This window comes from Lynx canadensis, chromosome D4 (genome assembly GCF_007474595.2).
Source record: "Lynx canadensis isolate LIC74 chromosome D4, mLynCan4.pri.v2, whole genome shotgun sequence".
Classification (NCBI taxonomy): Eukaryota; Metazoa; Chordata; class Mammalia; order Carnivora; family Felidae; genus Lynx; species Lynx canadensis.
Genome location: NC_044315.2, coordinates 58,383,316 through 58,403,390, shown reverse-complemented (window position 1 = coordinate 58,403,390; position 20,075 = coordinate 58,383,316). Strand labels below are relative to the sequence as shown.

General features: G+C 47.9%; 1 protein-coding gene across 1 annotated transcript in view; it reads left to right on the top strand.

Annotated features, from left to right (window-relative positions):
* PAX5 (paired box 5) overlaps positions 1–20,075 on the top strand; it is a 191,344-nt gene that overhangs the window by 60,389 nt on the left and 110,880 nt on the right. Inside the window, 1 exon segment of the mRNA XM_030292748.1 lies at positions 2,871–3,046. Coding sequence (XP_030148608.1) covers positions 2,871–3,046 — 176 coding nt within the window.

The following is a 20,075-nucleotide window of genomic DNA, read 5'->3' as shown; positions in this document are numbered from 1 at the left end:
TACCTGAGCTGTCCTCAGGGAGATAGGACTCCAAGGACCCCCAGTGCATATACCTGAGTTGGCCCTGTGCCCTGAGCCTTTACTCTGTGCTGGGACCTACTCAGTGACCAGGTGGTGACCTTGCCCACAGGGGTCCTCAGCAGAGCCACCCTCGGCTCCCTTAGTGGGGGTGAAGTTCTGCCCTTCCAGAACTATGGGCTGTGCAAAGAACCCAGCCTATGAATCCCACGGGGGAGGGATCGAGCCTAAGGACATCTGTGGGAGGACAGCCTGGCTGGCACATATAGTGGAGCAGACTGACTTGGTGGTGGGGGGGGGGGGGGGGGACACTGTCCAACTGGGGGCAGAGCAAGACCTGGGTGGGAATTATCAGGAAGGAGCCTTCATGAGGAGTTTGGGGCCTGGCTGGCAGGATGGGGCTGGGGAGTATCAGTGAAGTTGGTGGGCAGAGAGACGTCTCTTACGATCAGATGTGGTTCCTCTGACAGGGAGAAACTTGACGGGAGCACTGGGGATCCCGGGCAAGATCATACTTGAGCAGGAGTGACTGGGGCCAGGATGACAGGCCAGAGCAATAGCTGAGGAGGAGCATGATGAGCTGTCCTCGTGAGTGTGTGTGCGTGTGTGTGTGTGTGTGTGTGTGCGTGCGCACGTACATGTATCTTTGATCCTTTGATAATAGGGTTATTTGGCAGATGCCAACCAATGGGAGAGCACAGACAGGGCTGTGAGCTCCCACATTCTGCTAGTCTTGCTGTCCTTGTAGGAATAGCCCCCATGGGGATGGGCCATGATGGAAAAAGGGACTCTGAGGATGATGTCCTATGGACAGGAACAGGCAGGGACCGGTCTTGTGGAAGACTAATGTCCCAGGTTGCCAGTGGAGGTGCCCCAACTCTAGGCTGGGGGACATCAGCCAGAGAGCCCAGCTTTCATCGTGGTCCATGTGTTGGGGTATGTGGTCATTCAGGCTGTAGCCTAGCCTGTGGTATCCTCTTGGATCCAAATGGAGCTGGGATCTGTTTTCTCAAGGGGCTTTATGAGCTGCCTCTGAAGGCCCTTCCCGTAGAGGAAGGTGCTCTGAGCTGTCAGCCTCCATGGAGGAAACTGGAAAGCCAGCATTCGTGTGAACACCCAAAGCTGGTGACTTCGCTCAAGTGTCAGACCCTGCATTGCATTTGCCCCCAGATAGGACAGTTAGGGAGACACCAGCTTTTGGCTCATCTCAGTGACACAGCTTCCCACTGCTTCAAGCTCCTTGGTTGGGCCTCCTTCCTCACACGAGTGGGGCTCTGACATGATGGATGAAGTCTGGGGCAGCATGTGCTGGCAGAGGGGGATGTAGGAGAGAATCAGGCAAGGCCTGTGTGAGGGCCAGTGAGAGATCTGACAAGCGCTGGTTTCCCTTGGGCTCCCCAGTGGCAAAGGCAGATGCCTCACCTCTGGGCCTGACGCCTCACCTCTGGTCAGCCCTGCATGAGCAACCGGGTCCTACAGGGCCCTGGGGGATGCACGGCCCTCGAGGCCATTTCCTTGCTTGAAACTTTTGCCCTCCTTGCTGTGTCTTTCACTTTGAGTGGTTCAAGCTCAAGGCTCACAAAAAATATTTCTTCCCGTTTTCTTTTTTATTGGTAATTCATAATATTTTCTTTGAAATGTAAGCATCGTCACCAGAGATGGTGACAGTGTGGAGAGCTAACAATATAGAACACATACAGAATTTAACCCTTGGTAATTCGTGTTTTTGAGTAAGCGGTACCTTTAAAGTTCTGCAGTAACACAAAACATAAAACAAAAAAAGCATCCCCCCCTTCACCTCTATCCACTTAGTTCCCACCTCCCGGAAAGGAATGGGTAAGTGCTCTAAATGTTTCTCATGGTGCCCTCCAGAGTTCCTTTTGTATATGCATACACAAAATGCGTGGGAAGTCTTATTTTCTTCCTCTTATTTTTTACACAAAAGGTTATACGTTATACATGCTGTGCTGTACCTGGTTTATTTTTCATAGGACAGTGTATCTGGAAGATCTTTCTGTATCAGTTCACGGTGGGAGTCCTTGTTCCCTTTTGCAGCGGCTCACCGTGTGAGCACGCCGTAACTCATTTAACCAGCCCCTGCAAATAAATTCATGTGTTGTTTCCAGTCTTTTGCAACTAGAACCTTGCACGCATATCACTTCCCGTACGTGTGAGTCTAGTGGTAAAAAAACATTTCCAGAGGCGCAACTGTGTCATCAAAGGATATGTGCATTTGTGACTTTGATGGATTTTGTCAAGTTGTGTATCGTGGGTGTGTGACTGGTGGGCTCCCACCAGAATTGTACGAAAGTGGTGTCCTTCCCCACAGGCGTCCTGGCACGGTGCTTTAGTGACTGGTCATGTGATGTAGTGGCAGATGTTCTGGGTTAAGGGCTTCGGCTCTGGGACAAAACCGTACCTCCACGGGGTGGGGGAATCTTCATTATAGAAGAAGAAGTGGCACCTGGTACTTAAGCCTTCCAGTCAACCTGAGCTCTCATCTTCAGGTGAATGACTTTAATTCCTCGGGTCTCAATTTTCTCATCTGCAAAATGGGGAAAATAATGTTACCTACCTTGGGGTCGTTGTGAGTTTTAGGTGAGATGATGCATGTAGAAAAGGCTTCACATGGTGCCTGGCAGGTGGCTACGGGAGGCTGGCTCTGCACTAACCAGCAGGGTAACCTTGACTGAGGGTCCCCTTGTCTGAGTCCCTGTCTGTTTCCTCTCTCGTCAGGGAAGGAGCTGGGCTTGTGGGTCTCTCAGGCTGTCTTCTCTCACCAGCTGACGTGACTTTCTTTAGCAACTTGTGTAACCTGCCCCCCCCCCTTTCCTCTCTCATGCTCATCAAAGGTATTCAGGAGTCTCCGGTGCCGAACGGCCACTCACTGCCAGGCAGAGACTTCCTCCGGAAGCAGATGCGGGGAGAACTGTTCACGCAGCAGCAGCTGGAGGTGCTGGACCGCGTGTTTGAGAGGCAGCACTACTCGGACATCTTCACCACCACAGAGCCCATCAAGCCCGAGCAGGTACGCCCCACGGCTCCCTGCCTGCCGTACCCCCAGCCAGACGCAGACCTGGGGGGGCCCTCCCGAAGGCGTTTGGCGGGGTGTGGGCGGGAATGCCGGGTTCTACTCAGAGGCGGGCTTCTCGTTGTTCTCGGCCCGACTTGGACAGTTGCAGCGTCCCCTAAGGTCAGGAGGACTTGTCTGGGGTTCTGGCAACTTCTTGCCCTGGTGCCTCTGTCTCCCTGGCCAGCCTGTGGGGGGGGGGGGGGGGGGGGGGGGGGGGGGCATGGTCACATGACTTGTCTGGCTGCTCTGCTTTTGCTGAATGGCGTCCTTCCCCCAGGCTCTCGGCACAGAGCTGGTGTTATGACCTTCTGGGCCACTGGAGGTGGTCTTGGGTCACCATCCTGCCAGTCAGGATGAAGATGGAAATACGGTCACAAAGCACGTTATAGCGGTGCCAGCGTGTACCCCACCGTCAGCCCACGCGTCAGCTCGCCCTGGCATGCTTTTAGAGACCGAATCCAAGAGTCTGGAGAGGGGGAAGTGTCTCACTGGACAAACTCCCAGCCGGGTCATTTGCAAGACAGGGAGAGAAGTAGAAGGATGACCCCTTGCTGACCGTGGACAGACAAGCAGTCACTGTCTTAGCTATGGGACCAGAAAGATCTGCCCAGTGAGAGGCTTCTGGGGCCTGGATAAGGTCCCTAAGTACCAGATGCAACTCGAGAGACTATTTCCTGATGCCCAGTCTGGGCTGGTTACCTGGCAGGCATAGGCGGCTCAGATATGGTCCCCGCCTGCCGAGAGCTCCCATCTGGTGGGCAAGTCAGAGACCTAGCTAGCTGATCCTGGTGCTGAGGACTGGCCTTGCTGAGCTTCCTTTACATGCTAATTAGATGGGGCTTTTGAAGTTTTCCCATAGAGCCAGTCAAAACCCTGCAGGCTGTGTGCACAAGCTCCCACAGAGGGGAAAGGGACCAGAGGGGATGTTGAGTAGGGAGGAGTGAGCAAAGCCTCCAGGGCCACCATCCTATGACAGTCTAGCTGTCTGAGCAGTTCTTGTGAGGGCTCTCACAGACCATCTAGCCACTTTGTTTTCATATGGAGAAACCGAGGCCCAGAGAGGCAGAGACTTGTCTGAAGGCCACACGGCAAGTCATGTATTCACTCAACAAACACCAAGGAGTATCACCTGTGTGCAAAGCATGGAGCCAGGCACTAGGTACTGTGAGTGAACAAGACAGGCTTGGACCTGCCCTCAGGGAACCTATAGATATGTGGAAGAATCCCATAAGTAAGAATAACCCCAAAGGTCATGGATTACAGATGTGCTAGGTGCTGAGGTTCTCTGAAAGAATAAAGCACAAGCTGAGCCAGCCTGGAGGCCACCATGGCTTCTGGGGGGAAATGCTTTTATGCTGAGCCCTGAGGGGTAGGGCAGGACAGGAGAAGGGACACGGGGTGGGGGGGAATGTGCCTGGCAGAGGCAACAACAAGGGCAGGGGCCTCGAGGTAAGAGGGGGCACGGCAAGGTGAGGAATGGAAAGAGGGCCAAGAGAGCCACTGTGCCTGGGCTTCAGGGCGTGGGGGCGTGGGAGTGTTGGGGAGATGGGCCAGGTCTCGTACGCTGTGGTCAAGATTTTGGTCTTTCTTCTACACGTAAAGTGTCCCGTGGGAATGAGGTGGTCCTGTGGGCTGGACAGAGCTGATCCCACACACTTTAGACCTTGAGCTTTCAGGTAGAGTCTGTTTCTATCACATACAGCCTCTCTCCCTGCTCAGAGCCCTTCTGAGAGGTGGCCAAAGCCACATTCCGTCTGACACAGGAGGAGAAAGAAAAGGAGCCTTCCTTGGATGAAGCCTACCTTTCCCTCCAGAACTGGGGAGAAAATGTATCTTCTAACCATCGACAAGATCACATGATTTGAGAGACTAGCAGAGGGTACAGAGGCAAGCTTTCAACTCCCTCATTTTTTAGAGGCCCCGAGAGGGGACAGGGTTTGTCCAGGGTCACCCAGCAAGTGAGTGGAGAAGAGTGAGGGCCCAGGCCTCTACACTCAACCTGGTCTCTACTTCATGAAGCCTCCAGCACTTGTACTAAGTTCCTGTTTACTTCAGGCAGGCATTCAGTGTTAGAGACTGGATTTCCCTCGATTCTTAACGGAATTCAGAGTCTGCATCATTTTAGCTTTGAATGCCCAGGAAATCTGGGCAGAGACTGCAGGGCATCATAATTGGGAGGAGTCCAGAAGCCATCCGTGTATTTCCTCACTTGCTTAGACATTCATATGTTCACTTATCCGACGTATTTCTCGCATGCTGCCTGTGAGGTTGGCACAGTGCCAGGCACCCAGGGGGACAGAGGGATGAGTCAAGCGTCAACTCTGTCTGCCCACACTCTCTCAGGGGCCATGTGACATGGATCCAGAACCTGCAAGGCAAGAGAGAAGGTTCTGCGGGCGCTGATGAATGGGGAGGTTGCCTCATTTGGGAGCATCGGGGGAGGAGTTACAGAGGAGGCAACATTGAGGGACAGGTCCTGATAGGCCCCTGTAGAGATGCGGCCTGGTGGGGAGGAGACCGAGTTACAAACTCTGCAAGGGCCCTGTTCCTAACGGTCTTGCTGTGCAGTGTCCTTCAGAATGGCGCGGACACGACCGCGGGCCTGTGTCTGTGTGGGCTCTGAGGCGGGGCCTGCGGGCGAGCGTGTGGCGGGATAATGACTGACTCAGTGCTTTCTGGTTAATCTGCTTCACCTCCCCGTAATGTGCCATAATGAGGAGAGATGGAAGGTGAGGCCACGGGGCTGCCAGGCACACACACAGGCACTGGACTATGAATGACATACCCTCGCTCCTGGTTCCCAGTCACTGGACAAATGACAGCCAAAGCAAGGGGCCACAGACCGGGAAAGAGTGCATGTCAAGGGTACAAGTTGCCGTACAAGGTTGACACGCAAGGGTATGAACCCCCTCGTGCCCACTCTCTGCTTTGCCTTGTGAGTCCCAGAGCAGCCTGGCACGGTGGTGGCACCGAGAAGGGGGCCTGGAGCTCCGGCAGCCGAGGGTGGCGTCTCTTCTATATGTGGGCAGACCTGTGTCTCCATGGCCTAGTGGCCTTGGTGGGGTCTTGCTGTCAGTTTCACTGAGCAGCCTATGGGGAAGAAAGAGCTTCATCTGGCTTTGGGGTTGAGGGAGTTGGACTTGAGTCCTGGCTCCGCCCTGTTGGGCAGGTGGCTTTTTCTCTGGACCTCAGTTCCTTATCTGTGGTGGCCGTAATTGTGATTTTGCCAACAACAACAATAGCACAGCAGCAACCCAACAACAGTGGTCGTCCCCACCTAAGCAGGGTACTGTACTGTTTTCAAAGCCCTTTCACATCCATTCTCCCCTTGGACTCACAATTTAAGTGCCTGCTGAACAGTGTGGGCAAGATTGGTAAGCTCCATTTCACAGATTGGAACATTTTTTTCCCATTCACCCCATTTTCAGCCCAGGGAGCTTTCAGGACTTGTTGAGGCCACAGAGCTGGAACTTGACTTCGGGGTCTTCTGTCCTCATTCTGTGCTAGATGGCTGCATGGGCCTCCCTGTCCCCAAAAGATTCTAGGAGGGTTTTCTAACTGGCTGGTTCTGGGGACTGGCCTTTGGCAGCCGGAGTCTGCCTGTCATTCCAGAATCCTCAGAGTCTTTCCTCCCCATGGGCTCTGGTGGTCAAATCCTCCTGAATTGCCTACCCAGCCCAACCACTCATGGGAAGAACATTCCTCGTCGAGGCCAGGCTGGGGTCCTACCAGTCACACCCACACCCACCTTGCCGTTGTTCCCACCCAGATCTGCCCTGGGTGGGTAGGGCAGGCTTCCTGCTTTTATATGGAAACTTAGTAAACCCTTGGCCCTGGGTGTAATGTGTACATACTTCTGGGGCAATGAAACACTTCCTTTTCAAAATGGTTATTGAAAAAGCAATTCTGTTTTCCCTACATGTGGAGTGAGTAAAAATCACCCTGAAGGGGAAGAGGAAAAAAAAAAGAAAAGAAAAGGAAAGAAACAAGTGCTGGTGGTGAGTGCGTTTTGAACAGTGGAATCTGTTTCAGTAAAACTCGCGGTGACGCTGTCGCCTGCCTGTTCCTAGCGGGAGCTGGTCCCTCCTCCGGCCTCGGCAGGAAGGCCGCCTCGGAGCTCAGCCTGCCGTATTTACTCTCGGCAGACTATTAACCAACACCAGGCTATTAATCTGGCTTTTGAGCCTTCACTAAAGCCCATAAAAGCTCACAGTTGTCAAATGGAGTTCATTTTAATTTCCTTTCAATCACAGTAAATTATTCAGGTGATAAATCAGCTGGAGCAGCCTCCTGGCTGTAATAGAAACCCTAATTCCTGGCTAATTATCCAGCCCATTGCTGCCAACAGATCAATACGGGCGCAAAATGGAACCGGCCCAGGGCCCTCCCTCCCATCGGGCCAGAGACAGAAAGACAGCTGGGGAAGGGGATGTGCTGCTGACCTCCCGGGAAGTTCAAAGGTCATGGGGGGTTAAACTGGGAGAGGGCCTGTCCCTTGTCTGAAAGAGAAAGCCACCAGAAATGCCTCCCACTTGCTTATGCTGCTTTGCCCCCTGAATGGTGGTTTCTCTCCAGGCTGGTGGCCCTGGGCCGAGCATTGCCTATTCCTGTGGGTGTCCTACTCCTGAGTTTCTGAGCATAATTGAGCTTGATCATCAGAGATGGTCTGAACACCTCCCTGACTCAGAAAAAGGGCTGGGACTGTAGGGAAAAAGATGAGGTGCTGGACATGCTTCCTTTCTTCAAGGAGCTCGTTTTCCTCTGTAGTGGGTCCGTGCCCATCAGAAGGAGGTGAGGTACGGAGAGGAGGGACTGAGGAGACCAGTGTGCTGGGCTGAGGAAGGGGGAAGGCTTCCTGGAGGAGGTGCCGTTAGTGCTGTGTCTTGAGGGATGGGCAGAATCTGTGGAGATGGTAGAGATGGCCGGAGGGGACATTCTAGGCAGAAGGACAATGTGGGCAAGGGCATGAAGCAGTGTAAGATAGCAGGGAACTGTGGGCCGGTCTAGGTAGTTGAATGGAGGATGGGTGAGAGGCAGTCTGGACAAGAGGACTGGAGAAGTAGTGGGTCAGCCAAACCCCAGAGGGCTGGCATGTGGAGGTGAGGAGGTCTGACTTCTCTGTGGGGGTAGTGGGCCCCAAAGAACCTTGCGTCCGTGGCCTGGAGTACTCTGCTCATCTGGAGGCGACCTTCCCTGGGACTCCTGCCTCTTGCCCTGTCCCTGCTGCTACTGTCAAATCTCTCTTTCTGAAGCCCATCCTCACTTGGGGGTCCCTCGTGGTTTACCGACTCGAGACCCCAACCTGGGCCCTTCATCCCCGTCATGGCCCTTCACCGCCCCCCCCGCCATGCCCCTCAGCTTGCCCACAGGATGCTCTGGCTATGGCCAGGCCTGACCTCTCACTGCCCCTTGTGGGCTGGGCTCCTTCTCTGTTTGAGGGCGCACGGACCATGGGCCTGTGTGTGGGGTGCATGTGTGTGCATGTATATGAGTGCGTGAACAGCAGGGATAGCTCCGAGCACGCAGAGTGGCAGCTACTGCGATTATTATTACTTTCTTAATGTTGTTATTCTTTTAAAAAATGTTTATTTGTTTATTGAGAGAGAGAGAGGGTGGGTGCGTGTGCCAGCAGGGGAGGGGCAGAGAGAGAGCGAGAGAGAATCCCAAGCAGGCTCAGCGCCCTCAGCACAGAGCCCGACAAGGGGCTTGATCCCACAAACTGTGAGACCATGACCTGAGCTGAAATCAAGAGTCAGATGCTTAACCGATTGGGCCACTCAGGTGTCCCTTACTGTTGTTGTCTTACTCCAAGCTCCTGCTCACTGTTGCCCTGCATAGACTATTCCTTCTGTCTGTTTCTAAATCTACCCTGTCGGGGCCCACCAGGAGTGGCCTTCACTGACCTAGTTCAGCCAGCACTAAGTTGCTTCTTGTCTAAGTTCATGAAAGCATCAAGTCCTAATCATTACTGTAGTGATGGTTGTAACAATGATGTATTCATTGCTTGCCATGTGTCTGGCTGTGTTCTGAGGAGCACTTTCCTTGCCCCATGTCATTACAAAGTCACAACAACGCTATTATCACCTTTGTGCAGACAGGATGGCTTAGTGAGGTTAGCAGTAATGTCGCCGAAGGTATGTAGTAAGTGCCGGGGCGAGATCGGAGCCCAAATCCCTGGCCCCAGAGTCCAGGCTGGTGGCCACCGGGTCGCTCCCATTGCAACACAGTCAGGCTGCCCACTGATTCTTACAGGTGACCAGTTTCCTGGGAACACACCTGGGGGTTCACTCTACTCATCCTGGGAGCCAAGCATGGGTTAGAAAGTGGTGGGGCCACCACAGGCACCAGTGTGGTTTCTGGAGGTATGAACAGAAGTCTGAGGGCAGTGACTGTGCTGTTCCACTCTGATCTGGTTTTGCTCTGCTTACCCCAGCCTTCCCCTGCTAAGGCTGTGCTCAGAACCAGACTCCTCCTTTGCGGATACAGTAGAGAACATTTAGAAGAGACGATTGAAAACTCTTTCCTAGGAGGGATGACTGGAGAAATTGGGGCTGTTTGGTCTGAAGAAGGGAAGACTTGGGGATGTGAACAGGGAAGGAGGCAGGCTAAGAGAACTTTCTCATAGCCCAAGCTTCCTAACCATTGGAGTGGGCCTCCTTGTGAAGTAGTGAGCCTCCTGTCACCAGAGGCATGTAAGTAGAATCTATCCTTATTCATATTTGCTGTATTAGAAGTTTAAGAATCCACTGAGGACTTGATTAGCTAAATGTCAAGGCTCTTCCAACCTGAAAGAATAATTCTAAGGCACGGAGAGCAGGAGGGGTTTTGTGGGTGGGAAGGTGAAAAAAGGAGACCTTTAATGCTGCCGGGTGGAAGGGGCGCTCAAGGGACGTTTCCCCTCAGGAATCCTCACTGGGGTGGGCCAGCCTGGGGCCCGGGACCTGTGGCCCTGAGTGGCAAGGGGCCGGAGGCTGCAAGCTCTCTGGAGGCTAGTGATGAAGCCAGCTCCTCTCGTGCACAGAGCAGGGTGGAGGCTTCTGGTGAGGAAGTCTTGATAGTGGTGGCTGCCACCAGCCTCACCACGCACACAGGGTGCTGGGAATCCTCTGCCCAAGAGCTCAGAGCCAGGCCCCTCAGGAAAGGAGGGTGGAGAGGACTAAACAGACCTGTGTTCTGCCAACAGGTGCCAGCTTGCAAGGGGTTGGGAGAGTGATACATAACTTAAGATAAAGGGATCACTACTTAAAACCCACAACAGCTAGCAGGGGAGTCTAGCTCGCAATGGCTCTGCAAAGCAAAGCGGGATCTTCATGTGGCAGATAAGGAAACTGAGGCAGAGAGAGAGTAAGTCACATGCCCTAAATGATGTAGCTCATAAGATTGCCCCATTCTCTGCTCCCTGCTTTTTGCGGGTGTAGACTGTCCTCTGGGGTCAGAGCCCTTTACTCTGCATGTGCAGACACTTCCTGATTGATTTATTGGCTTCATTCAGCAGATATTTATTGAGCACCCCCTCTGTGCCAGGAACTGTGCTAAGCGTTGGGACAGAGCAGCAACAAAGACAAACATCGTTCCCAGAATTGACCCTATAGCAAAGGAGACAAATTTTGACAACATTATTCTACCAGGAAAAATGGTGTCATTACCAGGTATCACGGAGTATGATAGGTGCTCTAAAGAGAAAGACCAAAGAGTAAAGAGTGGGACCTCATCTGTATGGGGGGAGGGGCATCAGGGAATGTCTCTCTGAGGATGCACCTTTGAGCTCAAGAAGGGGAAGTGTGGCAGGGAACAGTGTTCTAGGCAGAGGGAACAGCCTATATAAAGGCTTTGGTGGTCTAGTAACGAAAAGATGTCCTGTGGGGCTGGTAAGCATGAGAGGTAGAAAGCGGCCTGTGGTGCAGATAATGAGGTGGTGGGGGCCAGATGTGGACTAGGGCCATGGCTTTGGGTTTTGTCTTGAGAGCAAAGAGAAGATTATAATTTGTAAACCAGGGACTATCAGGATCTAATCCAATACAGATTAGAAGGTTATTCTGCTGCTATGAGGAGACTTGGAGGGTTGGGAGACCAGGAGGCTTATTTGCCAGGTGCAGACCAAGTCGCTGGTCCCCTGGAGACAGTTGTCAGCCCTGGCTGGGGTTGGCCTTCTCTCCAGTCTTGGGGCGCTGGCCGGGAACTGTGTGGCCCTGTGATGCATTGCTTCTCCCCTTTCTTCTCTGCTCCTTTACCTCCTCCCACCTACCCCCAAACCCCCCAACTCTGCAGCCAGGCCCCCAGGTTACTAGAGTTGAGCTCAGATTTGATTGTGAGCTTTCTGATGGTCAAAGCAAAGTGGGAAGCAGTCATTTGTGTGCTTCTCATTATCCACCAAGGGAAAATAGGACAATTCCCCCAAAGGAAGCCATGTTTTTTTCGGACAGGGTGGAAGGGAATGGCCGCATGGGTTTCCAGTGGGGGCCCTGTGGAGGCCCTGGGCACAATCCTCAACCACACCCACAGAGGTGCCGCAGAAGGTTTCAAAGGGCTCTGTCTTATGGATGAATGTGACGGCCACATGCTAATCAGTGCATTTCTGCATGGGCCTGGCCGCTGTGACCATAGGGCTTGAGAATGCAGCTTTTCCAGTAGCCTAAGTTAAACTAAGAAAAATCCCAGACATTCTGGGGCACCATTCCTAGATTTTCCAATTTGATGCTTGGAAGATGTGTCACTATCTTGGGGCTTTGTGACTTCCCACCACCCAAGGGTACCTCAGGGCAAATGTCCTAAGCAGAAGGTTTGGGCTATAAGAGTGTACCTCATCATCAACTCAGCTCTTGACGAGAAAGAGAGTTTAGTAGTTTTGCATTTGACTTCTTTGCATTGACTTTGCACTTGGGCTTGCTGTGCAGGAACTTGGGGATCTTAAAGGAGGGAGGAATCATAAGTTTTAGAGATGAAAGAAGCAGAGGGCTTACCCACGCAGTTGCAGATGGACAGGATGGAAGTAAGAGGGCATGGCTAGGCCTTCCCATGGGAAGCAGGCACCTTCTGACCTAGTTGTACATAGAAGCCTGATGCCAGAGGAAGACTTCTGACCTCAAGGCATGGTGGAGGTGGCCCAGTAAATGTCCTGGGCTTTGACGGGTCAGAAGAGTGACTCTTACCATGGAAGGAGCCATAAGAGTGGAGAGGATAAGGGGTGCCTGGGTGGCGCAGTCGGTTAAGCGTCCGACTTCAGCCAGGTCACGATCTCGCCGTCCGTGAGTTCAAGCCCCGCGTCGGGCTCTGGGCTGATGGCTCGGAGCCTGGAGCCTGTTTCCGATTCTGTGTCTCCCTCTCTCTCTGCCCCCCCCCCCCGTTCATGCTCTGTCTCTCTCTGTCCCAAAAATAAATAAACGTTGAAAAAAAAAATTTAAAGAGTGGAGAGGATGGTAGCAGCAAGAAGGGCACTTGTCTTCCCACTTCTTCCCACTTCTTCCCTGAGGGCAGAAAACCCTTTCTTTTTTAAAGTTTATTTATTTATTTTGAGAGAGAAAGAGAAAGAGAGAGAGACACAGAGAGAATGAGCAGGGAAGGGACAGAAAGAGAGGGGGAGAGAGAGAATCCCAAGCAGGCTCCGCACTGTCAGCACAGAGCTCAATGCAGGGTTCGAACTCATGAACCGCAAGATCGTGACCTGCCAGAAACCAAGAGTCAGACGCTTAACCGACTGAGCCACCCAGGCATCTCTAAAACCCCTTTCTGAACACTGAGATGCAAGCAAGATTTAACTTAGATGTCATCTTGCCTTTGGAATGAGTTAATAACAAGGACTGTGCTGGAATTCTTGCTCCCAGATCCCTAGAGGTTCTTGGTGCCTCTAGACCAGCCATATTCTCCCTTAGCCTTCTGCTGTTGTCATTTCAAAGTGACCCAGGGGTGAAACTACATGGATTCTGAGGCCTCAACCTTTTTCACTTGCTCTATTCCCTTAGAGTCTTGCCTAGGGATGCCCATTTCTTCCTGAACAGCTGTTAAAATATTTCCTAAACAACGGAATGTTCTGAGTATTCTTTGTGTTCCTGTGGGTCAAGCAGAAGGGTGGCTTCCCAAGAAAAGTCATTGGGTCTGTTTGGCGAGATTGAGGAATGTCTGAGGGAACACTGAGGAAGTTGCCATAGTGAAAAAGTGTGGGACAGGCCCCCGGGCTTTCGTGATGCCTCTTGGGCTCGTCACTTCCCTCTGGGTTATGGTTTCTGCATTTGGGGTGGGGGATTAGACCGCGTCATCCTTGGGATTCATTCCAGCTCTAACATTCTGTGAGATATAAAACAAATTGGAAACCCATCTCTTACTTTTATTTTGACTTGTTTACAGTTTTTCTTCCCGTCTGTTCCACTCTTTTAGATGACAGTCAAATTCTGTGTATCGTGGGGTTTAAAGATTACAAGCAAATTGTCAAAGAGCTGCCTGGGCCTTGCTGGGATGTTCTTTCATTCATTTATTCATTCATTCATCCAAGAAATTTTTATGGCTACGCCATGTCAGTGACATTGACCACCTGTGCTGTGCCGTGTGGCATAAAGTAACAGCGATAGACACAACCAAAGGTGCTGTGTGAAAATTGACTTTGGGGGTAGAGATATTTCCCCCTACACAAGGCTAAGCAATATTTGTAATTTTTAAAAAAAGGCAAAAAAGAAAACAAACAGAATATTCTACTCATAGCTTGTTTGTTTTGAGAGTGCACTGGAAGTTTGGCTTAAGGAATTTGGCTGTTTACAAAGCTCTCAAGCACACACACACAGACGCACACTTTGTTGTTTTGTAAATTATAAAAAAAACACAGATTTCTGATTCTGATAACAAGGTCTCAGCTATTATAGGCACCTCTTTCTTCTTAAACAATAGAAACACTGGATCAAATATAAGAATGAAATATTTTTGACATATATCTGATGTTGCATTAAAGAGAGGGAAGTCCTTGGGGGCTGGAAATTAGGAAGGAGCTCAGAGCCAGAACTTGAAGTGCATGAGCTAATATCCCAGTGGCTCAGGGTACTTACTGGTCCTGGACATAGTTCATAGTGAACAGGGTCTGGGGGTGTTGATGCTGGTGCTGAGACAGAAGATTTGGCCTGAGACCTACGTGATAGGGGAGTTGGAAGTGAACTGTCTATAAAAAACTTGAAACCTGGAAGGATGGCACTTTCCATGAAGTGAGCAGTGGGCCCATTTCACCTCCAGACTGATGAAAACAGTGGAAACCCTGATTCCATACAGGACTCCAAGCACAGCAAAGGTTTCTCATGAGAAGTTATAATCCCAAGGCTGTGCCACATACAAGTGTGGTATCCACTTTATATTATTCCCAAGAAACTCAAGTAGAGAAATTAATATAAAAAGCAGGTTCCTATCAGTGAAATCCTTGAGATGCCTAGCAGAAGCACCTGACAAACTCTCACCTGGATCCTTCTGCAGTCCAGTCTGTACAACTTGCCTACAGAGTGAATGATAACTACTGAAGATGAGCTTACGATTTAAAAAAATTGCAAACCACACCAGGAAATGAGGGGGAGTATGGGAGACATAACCAGAAGAATTAATGCTCCAAGAACTTAAAATAACAGACAATCTGAAACAGACTGTGAAATGACTACAGAGATGAAAAAAGGACCGGAAATACTACAAAAGGAGAAAACACCATGGAATAGGAAAACGCAGATTAGAAAAAGAGCCAAATGCATGTTCTAGAAATAAAAATTTTATTAGTTACCAAAATTAAATTTTCAATTCATGGATTAAATACCAGGTAAGACACAGCTGAGTAGAAAATTAGTGATTTGGGAAACAGAGCTGAGGAAATTGCTGGGAATGCAGGCTAGAAGTCTAAGGAGTTGGGAAGTCTTAAAGAGAGGGTTACAGATAAAGCAGAGTTTCACGAGAAGGTCCAAACTATATCTAGTAGTTGCTCTGGAGGAATAAATAGGAAAAATAGAGGTGAGGCAATATTTGAAGAAATATTGGCTAAAGAATGTATAGAATAGAACTGTTGTAAGACATGGGGCGTTAGATTGAAGAAGCATAACTAAATCCCAGCAAGTTAAATAAAAATAAATGTACATCTTGGCAAAGGGGTAGTGAAACTGAAGAATGTCAGAGACAAAGAAAGTTATAAAGGCAACTAGAGAGAAAATATAACTTTTAGGTTGACAACACTTTTCTTTCAGGAGCCAGAAAATAGTAGAAAATATCATTAAGTGTTATGAGATAATAACAATTGATCTGTACTCAGATAAATGATCATTTAACAGTGAAGGCAAATAAAGACATTTTCAGACAAAATACAAAGAGGGCTTACCACTCAGACACTCTTACTGATCTGATAATGAGGTACTCCAGAAAGAAGGATAGGAGAGACCTCCAGTTTTAGCTCTGGCATATGAAGATCTAGGAAGTCATTGCTCCCATATTTACAACAACAAGTAGAGCTGAGCAAGCTGAAATCAACACCTTTTCTTGACCCATCAGAGATCTGAGGTTGAAGGGCAAACAGCTATTGAAACCTGCAGAGATAGGAGCATACAGAGTTGCAGCTGATATCTTCCAGATTAACATAAAGCCTCTACTAAAGACCTGTTTACTTCAGTTTCTGCCACCCAATTCTCATGCCCAGCTTTTGGCAAAAAGTTAGGCAAGAAAAAACACAGTCTGAGAGACAAAGTAAGCATGAGAAACACACTCAGATGTGACACAGATTTTAGAATTCTTATATAGGGAATTTAAAACAACCATGATACCGGGTGCCCGGGTGGCTCAGTTGATTAAGCTTCCGACTCTTGATTTCAGCTCAGGTCATGATCTCACGTGAGGTTGGTGAGTTTGAGCCCCACTCTGTGCTGATGGCACAGAGCCTGCTTGAGATTCTCTCTTTCCCCTTCTGGCTGCCCCTCCCCTTCTCTCTCTCTCTCTCTCTCTCTCTCTCTCTCTCTCTCTCTCTCTTTCTCTCTCTCAAAACAAATAAATTTAAAAAATTAAAATAACTATGATATGTTAAGGGCTCTAATGGAAAAAGCAGATGGCACAAAAGGACAGATGGGTAATGTAAGCAGAGATATGGACACTCTAAGAATTGAAGGGAAATGCTAACAAGAAAAAGGACAATAACAGAAATGAAGAATGCCTTTGATGGACTTCTCAGCAAATTGGACAGCCAAGTGAAGAATCAGTGAGCTTGAAGAGGTGTCAATAGAGACTTCCCAAGCCAAAATGCAGAGAGGAAAAAAGAGAACACAAAAACATCAACAAAATGACCAAAACAGAACATCCAAGGGGGTGTGGAATAATTTTAAGAGGAGTAACACATGCATAATTGGAGCACCAGGAGAGAGAGAATGAAGAAGAAATATTTGAAGTAGTAATGGCTGAGAACTTTCCAAAGTTAATGACAGATACCAAACCACAGATGCAGAAATCTTGGAGAATATCAAGATATTTTGATATCTACACCAACACATATCATACTCAAACATCAGAAGACTAAAGACAAAAAGAGAACCTTGAGGAAAGCCAGAGGGAAAAGCTACCTTACTTCTAGAAGGACAGGGGAAAAGGAATAAATGAAAATAAAATAAACTACTTGATTTTTTTTTTAAGTCTTAGTTGATCGCAAAGGTAACGGTTTGAAGTGATAATAGTAACAATGAATGGGGGTGATTGTGACATATGGATAAGTGAAATGAATGACAGCAGTGTCACAAGGGGCAGGAAGGGGGAATTGGGAATACTCTACTCTGTTAGAAGGTACCTGTACTGCACCTGAAGAGATACAGTGTTAATTAAGGTGAACTTTTTAAATGTATATTGAAAACTCGAGGACAACCACTAAAGCTCTTTTTTTAAACTTAAAATTTTTTTCTTAATTGTGGGAAAAACACATAATGTAAAAATTATCCTCTTAAACATATATAAGTGTACATTTCAGTAGTGTGAAGCAGATAAACTGGAATCATATACTATATTTAATTAAACCCAGAGAAAGAAGAAAAAGGGAGGGGAATGAAAGAAAGAACAAGTTCAATAAATAAAAAATAGTTACAAACTTAGTAGATGTTAATCCAACAAGAACATCACTTGCTTTAGACGTGAATCATCTAAATATACCCATTAATGGGCGCCTGGGTGGCTCAGTCGGTTGAGAGTCCAACTCTTGATTTTGGCTCAGAGCCCTGCATAAGGCTCCTTGCTGACAGTGTGGAGCCTGCTCGGGATTCTCTCTCTCCCCCTCCCCTGCTCACACATGCTCTCTCTCTCTCTCAAAATAAATAAATAAACTTAAATAAATAAATAAATAAATATACCCATTAAAAAAAAAAGATTGTCATAGTGGATTAAAAAAACACACAGGACCAAACTATATGTTAACTACGAGAACATGAAACCCAGAAGGAAGGGATGGGATCTAAGGAGCAATGGCCACCAAACACCTTGATAAACAAGGGATAATCTTTAAAAACATTTTTTTAATGTTTGCCTATTTTTGAGAGAGAGAGAGAAAGAGAGAGTACGTGTGAGCAGGGGGAGGGGCAGAGAGAGAGGGAGACAGAGAATCCAAAGTGGGCTCCATGCTATCAGCACAAAGCCCAATGTGGGACTTGAACTCACAAACCGTGAGATCATGACCCAAGCCAAAGTCCAACACTTAACTGACTAAACCATCCAGGCGTCTCTAAATAAGGGATAATCTAAATAACTGGATGGTAAAAATCATGACTAGTTTTGGTGGGTTTAAAAACCAATAGAAAGGGGCGCCTGGGTGGCTTGGTCGGTTGAGCGTCCGACTTCGGCTCAGGTCATGATCTCACGGTCTGTGAGTTTGAGCCCCGTGTCGGGCTCTGTGCTGACAGCTCAGAGCCTGGAGCCTGTTTAGGATTCTGTGTCTCCCTCTCTCTCTGCCCCTCCCCTGTTCATGCTCTGTCTCTCTCTGTCTCAAAAATAAATAAACGTTAAAAAAAATTAAAAACCAATAGAAAAAAAATACAATAATAATATGTAACATTAGGAATGGGCTGATGGGAATTAAAAATTCTAAGATCCTTGTATTACTCAGGAGGAGGATAGATACATAGATAAGCTTTAGATTTGGTTATGTCAAGGATGTGGATGAACAAATTAAGGTAATCACTAAAAGCATAGTAATGGACTTCTGAACCAGATGAGGCAAAAAACAGAAGGTATAGAATACTCAGTGAATCCAATAGAAGGAGAGAAGAAAGGAGCAAGAAAAAAGCATGGTAAATTAAAAATACAAAATTAGATGATAGATAGTAGAAATAAATACAATTATTTGAGTAGTCTCAATAAATATAAGTAGATTGAATTTGTCACATAATACAGAAGATATGAAAAATAGCCAAAACCCAGAAATATGCTGTTTATAGAAATTAACCTAAAATAAAATGGTACTCAAAGGTTGCAAGTAAGGAGATAGGAAAATATAGACCAGGCAAATACAAACCAAATCAAATGTGATAGAGTATTATCACTCTCAGATGAAATGAACTTTAAGGTCCAAAGTATCTGCAAAGACAAAGAGGGTCAAGAACCATTCATAGGAAGATACAGCAATCCTGAAACTGTATGTGCTTAGCAACAGAGTCTCAAAACTTTTAAAGCAAAAAAAATGTCAATGAACCAACTTTAAAAATCTGATAATATATTTTGGGAACTTTAATATATCCCTCTTATTTTTCATTTATTATTTTTTAGAAGTGAACTTTTTTCAATGTTTATTCATTTTGAGAGAGAGAGAGAGAGAGAGAGAGAGAGAGAGAGCGAGCGAGCACAGGAGTGCGTGTGTGAGCAGAAGAGGGGAGGAGAGTGAGGAAGAGAGAATCCCAAGCAGGCTCCACGCTGTCAGTGCAGAGCCTGATGCGGGTTCAATCCCATGAACCGTGAGATCATGACCTGAGCTGAAATCAAGAGTCAGATGCTTAACCAACTGAGCTACCCAGGTGCCCCGACATATCCCTCTTATTAATGGATAGGTCAAGCTGATAAAAAACTGGCAGGGATATTTGTAAGCTCTGTACAACATAATTATATGCTTAATCAAATAGATGTATAAAAGGCCAACAATTAGAGACTACACATGCTTTTCAAACATACATGTAAGGAACACTTACAGAGATTGACTGTGTGCTATTTGTGGAAGCAAATCTCAGCAATGCCAGAAATTCACATCATAGACCACATTCTTTGATCAGAATGTGCTAAAATTGAAAATTCATAGTCCAAAGCAGATTATGATCTCTCATCTTCTGTATGTTTGAAAATTAAAAAAAAACAAACAAAATCAACTTTCTAAAAAAACTCCATGGGTCAAAAAAGAAATCCTAATGGAAATTATGAAATATAACTGAACAACGCCAAAAACCCAACCCCCAGCAACAGCACTGCATATCAAAACTTGTGCAGTGAATCTAACGTGGTACTTAGAGGGCAATGCATAGCTTTAAATGCAATTTATTTTAAAAAGAAGATAAAACTAATAAGCTAAGCATTTAAGTCAAAAAGTTACAAAAAGAGAGGCTCCTGGATGGCTTCGTCGGTTAAGTGTCTGATTTCTGCTCAGGTCGTGATCTCACCATTCGTGAGTTCGAGCCCCGCATTGGGCTTTGTGCTGACAGCTCAGAGCCTGGAGCCTGCTTCGGATTCTGTTTCCTTCTCTCTCTGCCCCTCCCCTGCTCATGCTCTGGCTCTCTCTCTCTCTTTCTCTCTCTCTCTCTCTCTCTGTCTCTCTCTCTCTCTCAGTAATCAATAAACGTTAAAAAAGGAAGAAGTTACAAAAAGAGTAGCAAATTCCAATGAGGCAGGGTGGAAGCACATACGTGTTGCAAAAGATTCAAACAACACAGAATCACACTAAAGAAAGCGACGGCTGTCTTTGCTTAATCTGTGTCTGCTTAGAGAGCCAGTGTTAACAAATGCAAGAAGAATTTCTAGACTTGTATTTTCTAAA